At 45.6% G+C, this 13,797-nt stretch overlaps 1 protein-coding gene across 2 annotated transcripts in view; it reads left to right on the forward strand.

The window, feature by feature from the left end:
* Positions 1–2,170: 2,170 nt before the first annotated feature.
* The window catches only part of KCNMB2 (potassium large conductance calcium-activated channel, subfamily M, beta member 2), a 16,064-nt gene continuing 4,437 nt past the window's right edge, over positions 2,171–13,797 (forward strand). The window contains exons 1-3 of one of the 2 annotated variants that reach the window (XM_008937769.1): positions 2,171–2,277; positions 8,728–8,877; positions 10,793–10,988. In XM_008937769.1, the coding sequence (XP_008936017.1) occupies positions 2,222–2,277; positions 8,728–8,877; positions 10,793–10,988 (402 nt within the window). In that variant the 5' untranslated portion in view covers positions 2,171–2,221. Of the gene's footprint in view, positions 2,278–8,706; positions 8,878–10,792; positions 10,989–13,797 lie in introns of both variants that reach the window. The other variant, XM_008937768.1, reaches the window with a different exon arrangement.

A 13,797-nucleotide genomic window follows, 5' to 3' on the forward strand; every position in this document is an offset into this window, starting at 1 on the left:
GAAAGGCAGCAGAAGCTGCTGATCATCTTTAATGTGTGCCCAAGTTTTGCTTAATTGAGAACAGACTCTCTAGTAGCATTCACCACCACCTCCTGATGGTTCTGGGACAGCTCAGGCTGTGACAGTACGACGAGCCAGGCTTTCCTGTCATGCAGCTCATGTGTGATGCCCTAACGGGTCCAATGGCAAATACATAATTTTGTTTTCCAGTATTAAGGGACTCAGCCTGGGACAGGTCTCAGACCAACATACAAGGTGGCCTCCAAGCCCTTAGATCATTGCCCTGAGTCCTCCTGCAGAGCTGGATGCAGAAACACCAGCTCATTCTGTGCAGGCTGGGTGGTCACTGTTCTGCTCTCCGAGGTAGCCTGGGGGCAATCTCACATACCAGAGTCAGTAGATCCACAGTCCTGCAAACCACATTCCTGGCCAATATCATTGTAAAAACACTTAGTCAGTGGCTATATTGATTAGATTCTGGCAGATCCTGCTGTTTCACTTTCTAAACTATAGTTATTTCAAGAGGAATTGCCCCGTCTTATTGTTTATTCCTCAGTACTTAGCTGCAATTGTGGTAGTGAAAGAAAGGAGTCATTTTTTGGGTCTCAGAGCTGCAGTGATGACCACAGAGTCACAGAAAAGCCTGGAGGAGATTCCCCTCCTTCTGCCTCCCTTCTTTTGGATGGCCTTCATGTCCAATTTGCTGTGCACGAGTGCAGCACTAAAGATTCATCAAATATTTCCATCTCTGGTTTCAAGCAAGGTCCCTGCCTGCAAGGCACAGTGCTGAGCTGGCATCTCTGAGCATGGCAGCAGGATCCCAACAGGGAGAAGGTGATGGGATCACCAGTTTGGCCGTTTTGCCCAGACAGCTGCCCAACCAGGGTGTGAGTTTGGCCTGGGTCTGCATCAGAGACCCCATGGTGGGGCTCTGGGCTGACTCCAGATGGAAAGCCTGGTCCCTTGGCACCCATCAGCCTGTCTGCATACAGATGGATTTTGGCTCCTGTCCATGTCCGTCTTCCCCTGCAGCCACCTCCTACAGGATTTAAGTATTCTCCCAGGTTCACCACTATGCAAATATTGAAATTAGCTCTTTGCATGATTGTGTAGGTAGTGATATTACAGACTTTTTCAGATGACAGCCACTGAGGAATTCACGTGCCTTCTCTTCTGACAGCATCAACAGTCAGGTTTGTTTTCCAGTGAGCGAAAGAATGATCCCCAGTGTATGAAAAATTTCAGCATTAAACTATTTGGTATCTGGAATGTTTGTTTTTTTTAAGTCTTCCTCTGAACGCATCAAAACACAAAGTGATGTGCCATGAAATAATGCAAAATACAGGCCTCATCAGGAAGGGCCCAATTCTCAGAGATCAAGATTTTAACTAAGCCTCACTAAAACCAGGAGTATATTAGGAGGAACTATGAGGCAAGCTGTAGCCCCACTGGTAGTTCCAATACATTGTATTTCCAGTTCTAGGAGATCCAAATGAAGCACAGGGTTTAAGTTCTGTCCTTAAAAGGAAGCCCAGCAGACTTTTCCTTTCTTCAAAAGACCCTGAGAGAAGGCAGCAGGTCTCCATACCCTGCTGTGGAACAAAGAAGTCCCTGGGCAGGAATTTAATTGGTCTGGCCAAATGGCCTTGGGTCAGTAATTTCTCTGCTGGAAAAGACATCTTTGTCACATCAGTTACATTTCCACAAAATGTTGCAATTACGTCTCATACTTGTGCCTTCAGACGCCTTCCTTGAGACACCTTACTGAGAGCTGCAGTACAACCACAAAAACTGTAATGAATATCTGTGTGTTTAAACAATTGCCACTTTGTCCCACCAAAATATTGCCATAAGAACATTGCCTACACCTCTTACTTTTTCTTGAGCTATCAATGATTTCTCGGCCATCGTGCAAATCCTTTGCAATGTGGAGCACAGCTAAGCCTGACTAGCCAGTGTCACATTTTACCAGTGGGGCTGATGAGATTAATCCTTCATTTCCATGTGCTGATCTGTCATCCCCATTATTTAACATCTCACCTTGAGGTAACAAATGGTCCACCTTCTGAGCACACTGGGCACGGCCGCAGGGGATTTGGGATGCTGGATATAATGTGGTCTGCCACATTGGATGGGCAGTGACAAAAAATATCCCTCTTCCCCCAGGTCCTTCCATCGTCCCACTGCAGCGAGCAAAGCCAACACTGGGCAATCCTCTAAAATGTTTATTTGGACCAGTGGCCGGAGCTCTACATCATACAGACATGACGAGAGAAGGTAAATGGCAGCTATGCTAATTGTCTTGTACGGGTTTGAATCTTTGGGACTGTGGCCTGTAGCTTCTCTTCAGCAGAAGCACTAGAGAAGTAGGAGAGATGCAAAGGGTGTGTGCCCCTTGCCTTGCACCCTCCTGGCTACTGCCCCTTTGGCAACAGGACCAGCCAATGTGTGCCAGTGTTATTGCCAAGCCAAGACAGAGTGAAGGGACAATGCCAGAACCGTGGCCAAAGCCTTGTTCTCAGGACAGCATCAGCACACCGTAAACATCTCTGAGGTCAGCACACTCATGTTACACTTTTAAAAGCACACTAACCCCACACTACAGGTTTGCAACCCCAGCTCCAGCCCATGCAAAATCTTTATGCCTTTTGCATCTATCCTGCTTCCAGCCATTGGCCCACTCCCCTTCCACATCCCCCTCCAGACAACACACACAGTGCCTCCTCTCCCCAAGCCAGGCCATTGCCCTACATAACTTTTTACACATCTGGATGATGCATCCAGCTGTCAGAGATGTTTTCTGTCGATATGGATGCCTGTGTGAGGGTGAGTGTGTGTGCAATAAACTGCACAATAGCTGGAGGAGGGCAACCAGCTTGAAGGTGAGGGGGTGGCTCACCAGTCCAATTAAGTGGTGTTGCTGGAGGAAGTAGGCTGAAGGAGACAGAGGAATAAATGAGTTACTGAATCTCCCAGAGGAGCAGGGAATTACACAGAAGAAAAGGAAGGGGTAGAAGTTTTTAGTCTGCTGACAAAGGCAACACTCAGTTGGGAATGAAAAAATTTAAATATCAGTGACGAAACAACAATTGTCAGTAATGCTCAGACTCATCCTTCCAAAGTCTCTCTCCTTTGTAGTCAGAGTAGCTGGACAGCTTGTCTTGTCACAACTGGTCAGGTCACTTTTGCCTTTCTTCTCTTTCCTTTCCCCCTTCCCTCCCTCGCCTCCTCTCCTTCAGGTCCCCTTGCAGTCACTATTAAATGTAATCACAAAAAATCAGACCCTGGTGAAACAAAAGCAGAGGCCAATGTATCTACAGTGCCAATTAGGAGGACACACTTCAGTTATTCTAATGAGACATTACTGCTTGCATCTGCTTGAGAAGATGCACTCCTGAGTTCAGGCAGCAGAGCTGCCCTCAGAACACCAAGTTTCTTTGGAGAACTGGCCCATTTGCTGAACTTTTCTGCAAAGGCTGCATAGGTATTTGTCTCTTTTGATAATCTGATCCCAAACAGATATTTTGAAGCCACAAAGGCCAGCTTGGTAGCGAGTTTCCATGGACTTTTAGTTGGAGCTGGTTACCTGACTCATGTATTTCTGCAAAGCCTCCTCTTTAATAGGATTTTCCCCAGGCTAATGTTCTTCTGTGTTAAAACACTGTCATGGGCAGGATGGTCCGAGGTTAGACACTTGGAGGAGATATCCACCCACCCGCTGGGCTGGCTGGAAGCCCTGTGGTCCTGATTAGCATGGCCTTCAGGTCTCACCATGCCTTTCAGTGGGACTTATTAACTTGGGCTGCTTGCTGTACTAAACAGGGCTCACCAGTGTCTGGTCAGCTTAAACCCTGGGCAGAGCTCACCCCTGCCTGCCTCCAAAAACAGGGAGGTGTGGAGCAGCACCTCTGTGCTTACACATCAGCTGTGGTCACCTCAGATGCCTTCTCAAACCTTAGGGTGGGTTTATTTCCCAAGTGGTCCTGTAGAGCCATACAGGAGGAAATTTTCATACCCAGTGAGTCACTAATAAAATTCAGGAGGCAGAGGGAGGAAGGTAAAATAGAAATAGGAGAGTGCTAACCACAGCCTCAGGACTGCAGAAGAGAGGTGTGAACACAGGGCAAACATTACTGGTGGGAGAAACCCATCCGCCAGCGTCTGGCAGTGATTTTAACACATGTAAGGTCACCAACAGCATCACTGCATCAAGCAGGCAGTGCGTCTTACAGAAATTACTTCTCCTAAATGACCCTTTCCTAGGAATTTTTGTTCTTTAAACTTCAAACAGAAAGATTGTCACATGGAGCAAACTTGCCACCTAACTCGTGCTGTGCAGTAATGGGTCACTTGCTGTGAAGGAATTACCTCCTCCTGGGTGGAAGGTCTCTCTCAGGCATCTCTTTTTGCAGGATCAAGCCCCACATGTATGTATTTAGACATCCACTGCTCCCTGACTGCCATTTCGTGTGCTTTGGAAACTATTCAAGTCCTCATTCTTTCTCAGCTGTCTATTAGGCTTTCCACAACACTGTGAGCTTAGAAAACCAAAGCACTGGTTTAATTTGGTTCAGTTTTGTCCAGTTTGGTGGGGAAGAGGGAAGGAATTGAGTGAGTGAAATGTGTTCATATCGATAGGAATCCTTCTACAACCATCCCTGAGACTTTTGAGAGAGCTCCAGAGAGATTTCCTGTTGCCATAGCTCCAGCATCAAAAACCGATGCAGCTAAATCTACCCTATAAAGAAAAATGTAAAGAAATTGGCCTCTGAGCAGAAAAGTCCTTGAGCATTGGGGATTCTGCAGGTAAGATGCAGGAGGGTTTTTTGACCATCGTAGTCAAGGATTTCTGATATCAGTAAGCACCTCAACATGAGGTAATTTGAGTGACATCTGCATAACAACTGTGATATCAGAGATGTGAATGTGAATTCAAAGTCACTTTGAACGATCAGGCAGGCATCCTCATCTGACAAGTCCTGTGGCCGCACAGTGCTGAAGGAGGCAACATCTCAATGCCACACCATGGTCCATTTGCAAGGGAAGGAATTTGAGGGTAGATAATTAGTGTTCCTATATTTAAAAAAAAAAAAAAAAAATAGTAATTGCAGTCATCTGGTTATCCTGGGTATTCATTATTCCAGATTTCCAGTGAGATTTGGGCCCCTTTGCAGAGCTCCTAGATCTCCCCATTTTGGAGCTAGATAAGAACTGTTGTACTGGGTCAGAAGAAGCATTACTCTAGCTTCTACTGCTCTATGTGGCAGTCCCCAGTTGCAAACTCTCTGCGTACAGGACAATTCCTAATACATGCCAATAAATTAATCACATCCCCAGAGCTGCAGAGCAGCCCTGTGCCAGCAAGCTGATCTGCCTTGTCCTTCACATAAGTGAGTGCTAAAGGGTCATGTACCTCGTGATGGCAAATAAAGGTCTTGGCTGCAGCTAATACAAGTGACTCTACAGAAGACATAGAACTTCTTTATTAGGGCCAGTAGGCTCAGATTGGCATTGTCACTCTCCTTGGCTGTCTGGTGTTCAGGCTAACATAACCTGCTGAATTCTACCACACAGGTCCTCTCTAAGCCTTCCTCTGGAGATCATGTAAGGAGCTGCTGACCACATTGCTGAGGGATCCCTGCACTGCTGCTGTGCAGAGATACGGAGAGGGAAATCTCTGCTCTGTCCCCAGCAGGCACAGTCACAGCCAAGGGTTCCTCTGGCAGCTGAGCCCGGGTAGAGCAGCCAGCCCGTATCCTCTGAGCAATTTGGCAAAAGGAACATGGAGATTTAGTAAGGGAGAACTTCAGTTTGGAATTTATCAAGGGACTAAGGACCTTTTGTCCTTGGAGGCTTGCTTTCTATTAAACATCTTTGCAAAGAGTGGAGAAACCCCACACTCTGACAGCTGGGTCTTCTTCAGAAGCAAATGCCCCCCACTCAGTTTCATATTTATAGAGTTATCACAGGTAATCACAAGCACTAGACAGAGTCACCTACATGAGTAATATCTGGGATACAGTGATCTGTACTTAAACACACTACAGCAGTAAGCTAATTGTGGCTGTGCAGCCCTGGGATCTAAAATCCACCAGCTAAGCACAACACTCTTCCATTTCACAAAGCAGAACTTGGTCCCTGGGCTGTGCCAAAAGCTCACACATACACAAAATCCACCCCACAGAGCAACGCACACACCTGGGCAGGGTGCTGCTGCCACCCCAGCTAAGGAGACACCGAGGCTGCTCAGTTGGTGGTAAGATACTCTGCATAACGTATCATGTTCCCCAAAACCAAGGCTCTGAGGGGCAAGAATGTGAAGTCTGGTAATAGCAGATGTTCCCAGTATCATACAGAGAAAATTGGCACCTCCTCGGTGCAGGCACGGGCGGGGAGGAGGAGGGATGGTTACTCAGCATGTCTCCTGAGCTACATCAAGACCAGTGCGTCACACACGGGCACGTGCCACCCAGCCCCAGCGTGTGTCACCACACCCACTTCTTGCAGGGAGTCAGGAGGGGAAAAAAAAACAGTAAGGTGCACCAGGCTCCCACTCTTCTGTTGTTCAGGGCCTGGAATAGCAAATATTTGCAACAGAGCAGCTGAACAAGCGCTCCAAGTGTGACCCCCAAGGCAGAGCTTTATTTAGGTGGACTTGCTGTGTCAAGCAAGCATGGGAGATCCACCTGGCAGGTGGTCACTGCACACCGTCCTCATCACCAGTCACCTACCAGATAGATCACCTCTGTGACACATCCCTCAGCCCACCCTTTTCTTACCTCTGCCTGCACCTTTCTTGGCTCAGGGCCACACAGGAAGGATTTGTAACCGCTCTCAATTAGCTATTTGTTTTTCAGTTGTCCATTTGTATCCCTTTTATGTCCTAGCTGCTCCAATGACATCAGTGAGCGATTGCACTGCGTCTGTTGTATGTCTGCTCGCTGACATAAGTTATGCTGTGTGATCGGTTAATGTGCTGGAACTGCTTGACAGTCTCTGCCTTCCTGCCTGCCTCCATTTGGGAGCAGAGCGAGCCATAATAGCAGCTCTCAGAGTTAAATACAGTTTGATAAATAATAATAGAAAAGTAACACTAGATTATTACTCTACATTACTTCTTTGAAGGCAGTTCCATCTGCCACTTCACAATATATTGTTTCTACCCAACACCAGAGAAGATTTTGACAGGCTGAATTACTATTTCATTTCCAACTAGGAAAATATTGACAAGCTTCAAAGGATGGTTTTGAAGAGAAATATATCTAAAGATGTAAATTACAGTTGGATGAAGAAACCTCAAAGGGTCTTAGGTATGGAAGGCTATTGACTGCAGTACCATCTAAGCAAGATTTTTGCTATAAAACCCCACACCATATGTGCTTTTCCTGACTACGACTCATCATCTAAATACAAATTCTATTCCAGTTTCAGGGATTTTGTTTTTAAACCTATTTTCTTGTTTCTTCTGTGTTTATGCATGGGTTTACGTCTGTCTTAACTCTATTTCTTTGTCCTTCTTAGTGAATGCAAGTTGTATGGTTGGTCTGACACAGTGCTTTTTTCCAAGGTTCAGTGAAACTTGATGGTTTCAGCTTAAATGAATGGTGGGTTTGCTAGAGCCCAAAGTGATGTTGATGTTGCTCACCTGCCATTTTGCAGGCAGTAGAAGAGGAACTTCTTCCACGTGTACTACTATGTCCATGTTATGGTGGTGCCAGGGCTCAGAGGTGTGCGGTTCACAGGCTTCGGGTGCTGCCTGGATGATTCAAAAGAACCATAACAGAAAACACAGGAGATTTTGATCAGCCTCAGGTCTGTAAGTACATTTTAAACCCACAAAGTTTGAGTGTGTTTGAAATGTACTCAAATATTTCCTTCTTCACCATTGTGTCCTCATGACCCATTGAATCATCAAAGGCTCAGAGATGAAAGAAGGACTTATGGTTAGAAAATGCAAAGGGCTCTCTGCTGAAGGGGAATGGTTTGTTGTATCTTTTTTTTTTTTTTTTTTTTAATCCCAGGGCAAATAGGTCTGGAGGATAATTTTCTGTGAGGGTTTTCACTGTAATGAGTAACTGGGCATCCAAAAAGCTATTTTATAAATAAGCTCCCAATAAAAAAAAAAATAAATCACACCACACCACCACAGAAATGAATTGCAAAATCCCCATAGTTTTGCATGAGCTTAGAGTCACACTCAGGGTGGAAAATTACCCAAACCTCTAACCTGTTGGGAATCAAAATAGTACATGGTCTTTTCAGATAATGTTAGTAGTGACTTTCTCCAGGCTGCCTTCTACATATGGTAACATATGACCTGTTACCGTATTCTACTGAAGAAAAGACACCCCACATACATAAACATCTTCTAGTGGCCTGCAATGGAATTCACAGGTCAAATTCCCCTACTGCATTATTCAACTGAGCCAATGAAGCTGTACCAAAGAAGGATTTACTGAGTTGGCACAAGTGACTAATCTTTATCTTTGCTGCAAGAGGTTTTTACCTTTTCAGAAACGTCTGCAATTTATTTTGGAGCTAAATAAGTTTCCACCAGGTCAGAGTGAACCCGATGAAAAAGGACACCTGAGGACCTTTAAGCCTTTCTCTCCCACAAGAGGGTATGGAGGTGGAACTACCCACCCTGTAGAGGATTCATTGGTTAAATATGAACTTCACATATGAATGTATTATTTTCAACCTCAGAAATATTTACCAAAAAATCAGGGATCATGATCTACTGGACAAAAGGAAAACAGTCACAGCCCTAAAAGCTGGAGAAGACCGGGCCATACTCCTCGGGCTGGCCATGATGGTGTGCTCTATCATGATGTACTTTCTGCTGGGAATCACCCTGCTGCGGTCTTACATGCAAAGGTAAGATGATGGTTTTCATGATGTTTCATGATGGTTACCCTGACCTCACACTCTCTTCTCCAACCAACTTCATGTGGCTTATTCTTTTGACTCTTTTTTATTAAGGTTTTATAATTTTTCCTTTCATGAACATAAGCCTGATTCTGCACTTCCTTATCCCAGTCAGTATAAATTAGGCATAACTACGGTGAAAACAAGTTGAATAATACTAGCATAAGTGAGGGAAAAATTAGATCCCTGTTTGACAAAATCTTGATCCATAGGCTTTAGACTTGCCACGGTTTAACATCAGTATAATACCTGTATCAGCTGGTCAGCAGTCGGCTGACCCCCACAAGCCTCCCAGGGCTTGTTGCTGCAAAGCTCAGTCAAACTCAGGAGAAAAGAGCAAATATATTCAACAGTCTCAAGGAAGAACATGCTTTCACATGAGGAATGGAGAAGTAATTTGTGAAAGAAATCAGGCTGCTTTGTAGCATGTAGTTTTCCATGTAGGTTATTTCATTTTAACAAGTGAAATCCTCTTGAAATATAGTAGTTTGCTGGAAATGAAAGATCATCTTTCATCATTACTACACTGCACTTAATTTTTCTGAGGCCTTCTCTAGCTTCGTTCTCTGCCATGGAACAGAAAGTTTGGCCCGTGATTCATTGGCAGCATTTGAAATCACTTTTCAAGAACCAGCCCTATTTAAAATCCAGCCCAGACTATAATAAGACTGTCAGCAATGTTTTTTCTACCCTGATCAGTGGAGTCAGGAGAATTAAAAATGTGTAACTGGGGTTGTCTGCCCGCAATCACCCTGAGACAGCAACCAATACCTGGCACGGTTTGGCTTATCCACAACAGGTTTCTTCTTTAGGCATGTGCAATAAGTGCCTAAGTTAACTGGTATGAACGTCCTCAATTACACTGGTACACCTACAAGAAAATATTTGTCTTGACCCTGCAATGATAAGGAAAAAAAACTGTACTGGTTTGCAGCATCTTATTCGTGCAATAAAGGTATTTGTCCCTTTTTAAACCCAGGCAAAGTTTAGATTTTGAAAACAGAGATCAAGACCTGTTAATTATCCAAGAGCATTTGCTTTTCCAAATTGCTCTCCCAGACCTTTCAGCAGTATCAGGGTCAATTGCAGAGGCTGCTAAGGTCAAAATTGCTCATGTGGAAAGAGATGATTTATATTACAAACTATGTGAAATATTGCCAGAAGATATCAAAGCACCTAGAAAGTATCAAATATTCCATCTTCACAAGCCTGTTGTAGGTAGGTGTTACTTTATTACCCCATGCATGAATAAAACAACAGGCAGAAAGGTGAAAGTGAGGAGAAGACAACCCAGGAATCTTTGCTGTCACATCTTTTCATACAGCCAGGTCTCCTCAGGGTTTATTCTCATTTACAGACAGCAATATCCCCCCCGGTAAAATAGTGCCTTGAAGGGGAAAAAAAAAATAACACCAAACCTTTCACACTATTTCCCCCCACACATCATAGCATAATTTAACATAAATGTAAAATACAAGCAGAATTACTGCGGAAGTAAAACGCCAAGAGAACTGGTCAGAAAACTTCAGTATCACTTACCACATAAAACCTTTTGTAGGTTTGGCAAGTGGCAAGCAGACCCTCAGCCCTCATGGGAAGGGACAGAACAGCTACTCCAGGTGTGAGTTGCATGAGGGGCTGAGCGGGGCTAAAGTGAGTCAGGTAATTTTGTGCCCAAAACACAGACTTTGGGTAATACAGAATAGTGCAATGCCTGTGAAGTGTGGCATGAGAAAGTCCAGCCTTTGCTCAAAGCCCTCCTACAAGATGCCCCTTGATACATTCTCAAGGGAAAGCCTGAAATGTTTTTAATGCTTATTGCCCATTATTGTCGCACTCTAATGTCTGTTTTTTACCTACTTAGTGTCTGGACAGAAGAGACTCAGTGCTCGCTTCTCAATGCATCCATCACAGAAACCTTCAACTGCTCATTTAGCTGTGGTCCAGACTGCTGGAAGATCTCCCAGTACCCCTGCCTCCAGGTGTATGTTAATCTCACTTCCTCTGGCCAGAAGCTCCTGCTCTACCACACCGAGGAAACAATGAAAATTAATTCTGAGGTAGGAGCACACAATAAAATTTCTTCCTAAATGGGTTTCTGGAGGGCTACTCATCTGGTTATAATAATGGGTATACCCATTTCTCACTTCAAGGAAATATAATGCTTCCAGCTTCTGCTTCACTGGTAAATGCAGAGCAGAGAAAGCAGAAATCAGTGCACAAACTGAGCTCACATCTCTGTAGAGGACATCTCTTTTCCATCTCATCCAGGGAGCATAGCTCATCCCACACAGGATGATGTACCATGGGGCCTGGAGTGTCCCTTGTCCTTTGTAAGTGCTCTACAGGCGCAGGCCAGCGTTGAGCGCTTCTCACATTGATATTCTCATGGACACGTGGACAAGTCACTTCCTACCCGAGAATGACTGTGCGTGGCAGCGAACACCCCAGTCATGTGCACGGAGCCTCCACATGGGAGAGTTCTGGTGGGAACAGAACAGTTCTTCTTACCGTGGGGCCAGGCAAGGCGAGGGGGGAGGCGAGAGCCTGGTGCCTGAGAGCAGACCAGGTCTCTGTCTCAATCTCTGGTGACAAACCCTGCACCCTGAGCATCTCCACTGGGGTCAGCAAAGGTGCTGAAAGCTCACTGAGCAGGCACTGCCACGACAAAAACAGCAGCATTAAAATAAAAGGCTGCATTTGGGGGCATGCACAAGCTAAGGACACAGCCCATCTTTCTTGCCCAACTTCCCCAATTCCAGATATTGAACCAAAAAAAATGATATTTAACAAATCTGGAGAATTCCTCTCTCTGCTTCAGCAAGTACAGGATCCAGCATAACTCCATCCAGGTGGGATGGAGAGAGCTCCTGCCTGGAGGCTGTGATGAAGACAGAGTGCCCAGACACCACCTCCTCGGGGGCTGGTGGCCACAGCAGTGTGGCTGGCACAGCACCGCCCATCGCACCCTTCTAACCAATACCCCTTTCTCCACCTTCCTCTCCTCACATCCATAGGGCCTGGGTATCTAAAACTGCAAGCTGCAGTGGGCTGGGACACAGCTAAGTCATTAGACTTACAAGTGCCAGATTTGCATTAATTATTTAGTTTTTCAAGGTCACTGAACCCCAAAGTCTGGGCACTAGCTGCAACAGCCGAGCCCCAGTTCAGGCTGCTGAAAAGGAAACCTATTGCATTTCTATTTATGGCACCAGCTCAGTAGACCAAATTACTTCTGCACATTAAGATGAAGTGATATTAAAATTAGTCAAAGCACAGCATAGTTGCACTGGGCTGGTTATTCTGTTGGATAATTAGTTCCTGTGGCTGAGAGATGAAGTCCTCTGGATCTGAAGTGTGAAATGGAGAAGAGTTCCCCCACCTTCCCCTCCAGCTCGGTGACAGTACAGAAAGGAGGCACTTGCCATTTGTGAAGCCTGTGGCAGGACAAACCCCAGTTTCTGCATGAGCAGAAACCAGTGATGCTTGTGTCACAATTTGGTTAAAATGGATCAGATTGATCTCTGTGCTTTACTGGATTCAAATAAATGAAGAGATTGAGCATAAATCTGCACATTCTGTTACTGAAGATTTTTACATTTTGAAATGGACTTCCAAATTCTCCCGGATGCTGTCTCCTCTTAATTTAATGTAGGCACAGTTAATACTTCTGCAGGCCAAGGTTGTTTTACAGGTTAAGCTCTGCTCTCAGGAGGATTCCTAGGTTTTCCTGACATACTGCTGGCTATGTGACCTGAATCCAAACGCAGTTTTGAATGGAAGTTTGCAACGGCTGTAAAATACCTGGCTTCTTATGCCTGGCAGGGATCAGCAGAGATTCCAGGCTCAGATTAGCAGAGCCCATCTCATCTCCCTGGACAGGCCCTCCCTCTCCCCTGGCCAGAGAGCAGCCCCGTGCAGCAGGACGAGCAGCCCTGAGCACGGCTGGGTTTGTGATGCTGTGGCTGCGTGCTGGCTGGCTGTCTCCATCCACCTACTCGGGTCTGTATTCCCTATCTTTCTCCTTGCCAAACAAACTAAAAAAAAAAAAAAAAGCCATCCCTGGCTCACTGAGCTCTGCCATTACTGGGGATCTCACAGAGCGTGGTGCTTACCTTCAGAGGCCAACACCAGTGACCTTCAAAAGGTCATCATCCCCCTGCCAACCTCCCCAAGTGCCACTGCACACACAGATCAGCATCTGGAGCCTGTCTCTCTTCTTACAGCCAGCTAGAGAGGGTGGAAAAAAAATGCACCTGGATTTTAAATAATGATTAATCCAGGAGACTGGCTGTCTAACCTAGCTGTCAGCCCACAAGGTGCACAAAGGGGTAGGTGCAATTTGTATTGAGAGTTACAGCATGCTGCTGCCAGTCTCTGGTGGGAATCAGGGGGAAGTAAGTGGATACCAGTCGAGCTGCTCGAGTCTTTCCCAGGAAACAACAGGAGATTTTTCATGGCTTTTCACTGCTCTTGCTGTGCACACTTTATCTCTAGCCTTTAGGACAAGCCCAGCCCCTTGTCAATGCTGCATCCACAGCAGCTTAAATGCTTTCACAGCTACACTTGCCTTCCTCAGCTCTCAGTAGCTCTGGGAGGGGTAAATTGGCCAGCGTCCCCTTGTGCCCGGACCACAGAGCTGGGCTGTCACCCTAAGGAAGGGCTGCAGTAGCTGAAGCAGGTCTAGAGGCCCCATTTTGACCTCATACTACAACATTTTGATTCTTCTCATGTCATCAGAGCTACAGCTGATTTATACCAGTGCTCTGTAAGCGAGATAACAAACAGGACTTCATCACCAGCATCACTATTATGCCAGCTATAACTGCCCAAGACTCAGAAATGATGGGGGATCTCATGGTTTCCTGC

Source organism: Merops nubicus, unplaced genomic scaffold (genome assembly GCF_000691845.1).
Source record: "Merops nubicus isolate BGI_N331 unplaced genomic scaffold, ASM69184v1 scaffold2273, whole genome shotgun sequence".
Lineage (NCBI taxonomy): Eukaryota > Metazoa > Chordata > Aves > Coraciiformes > Meropidae > Merops > Merops nubicus.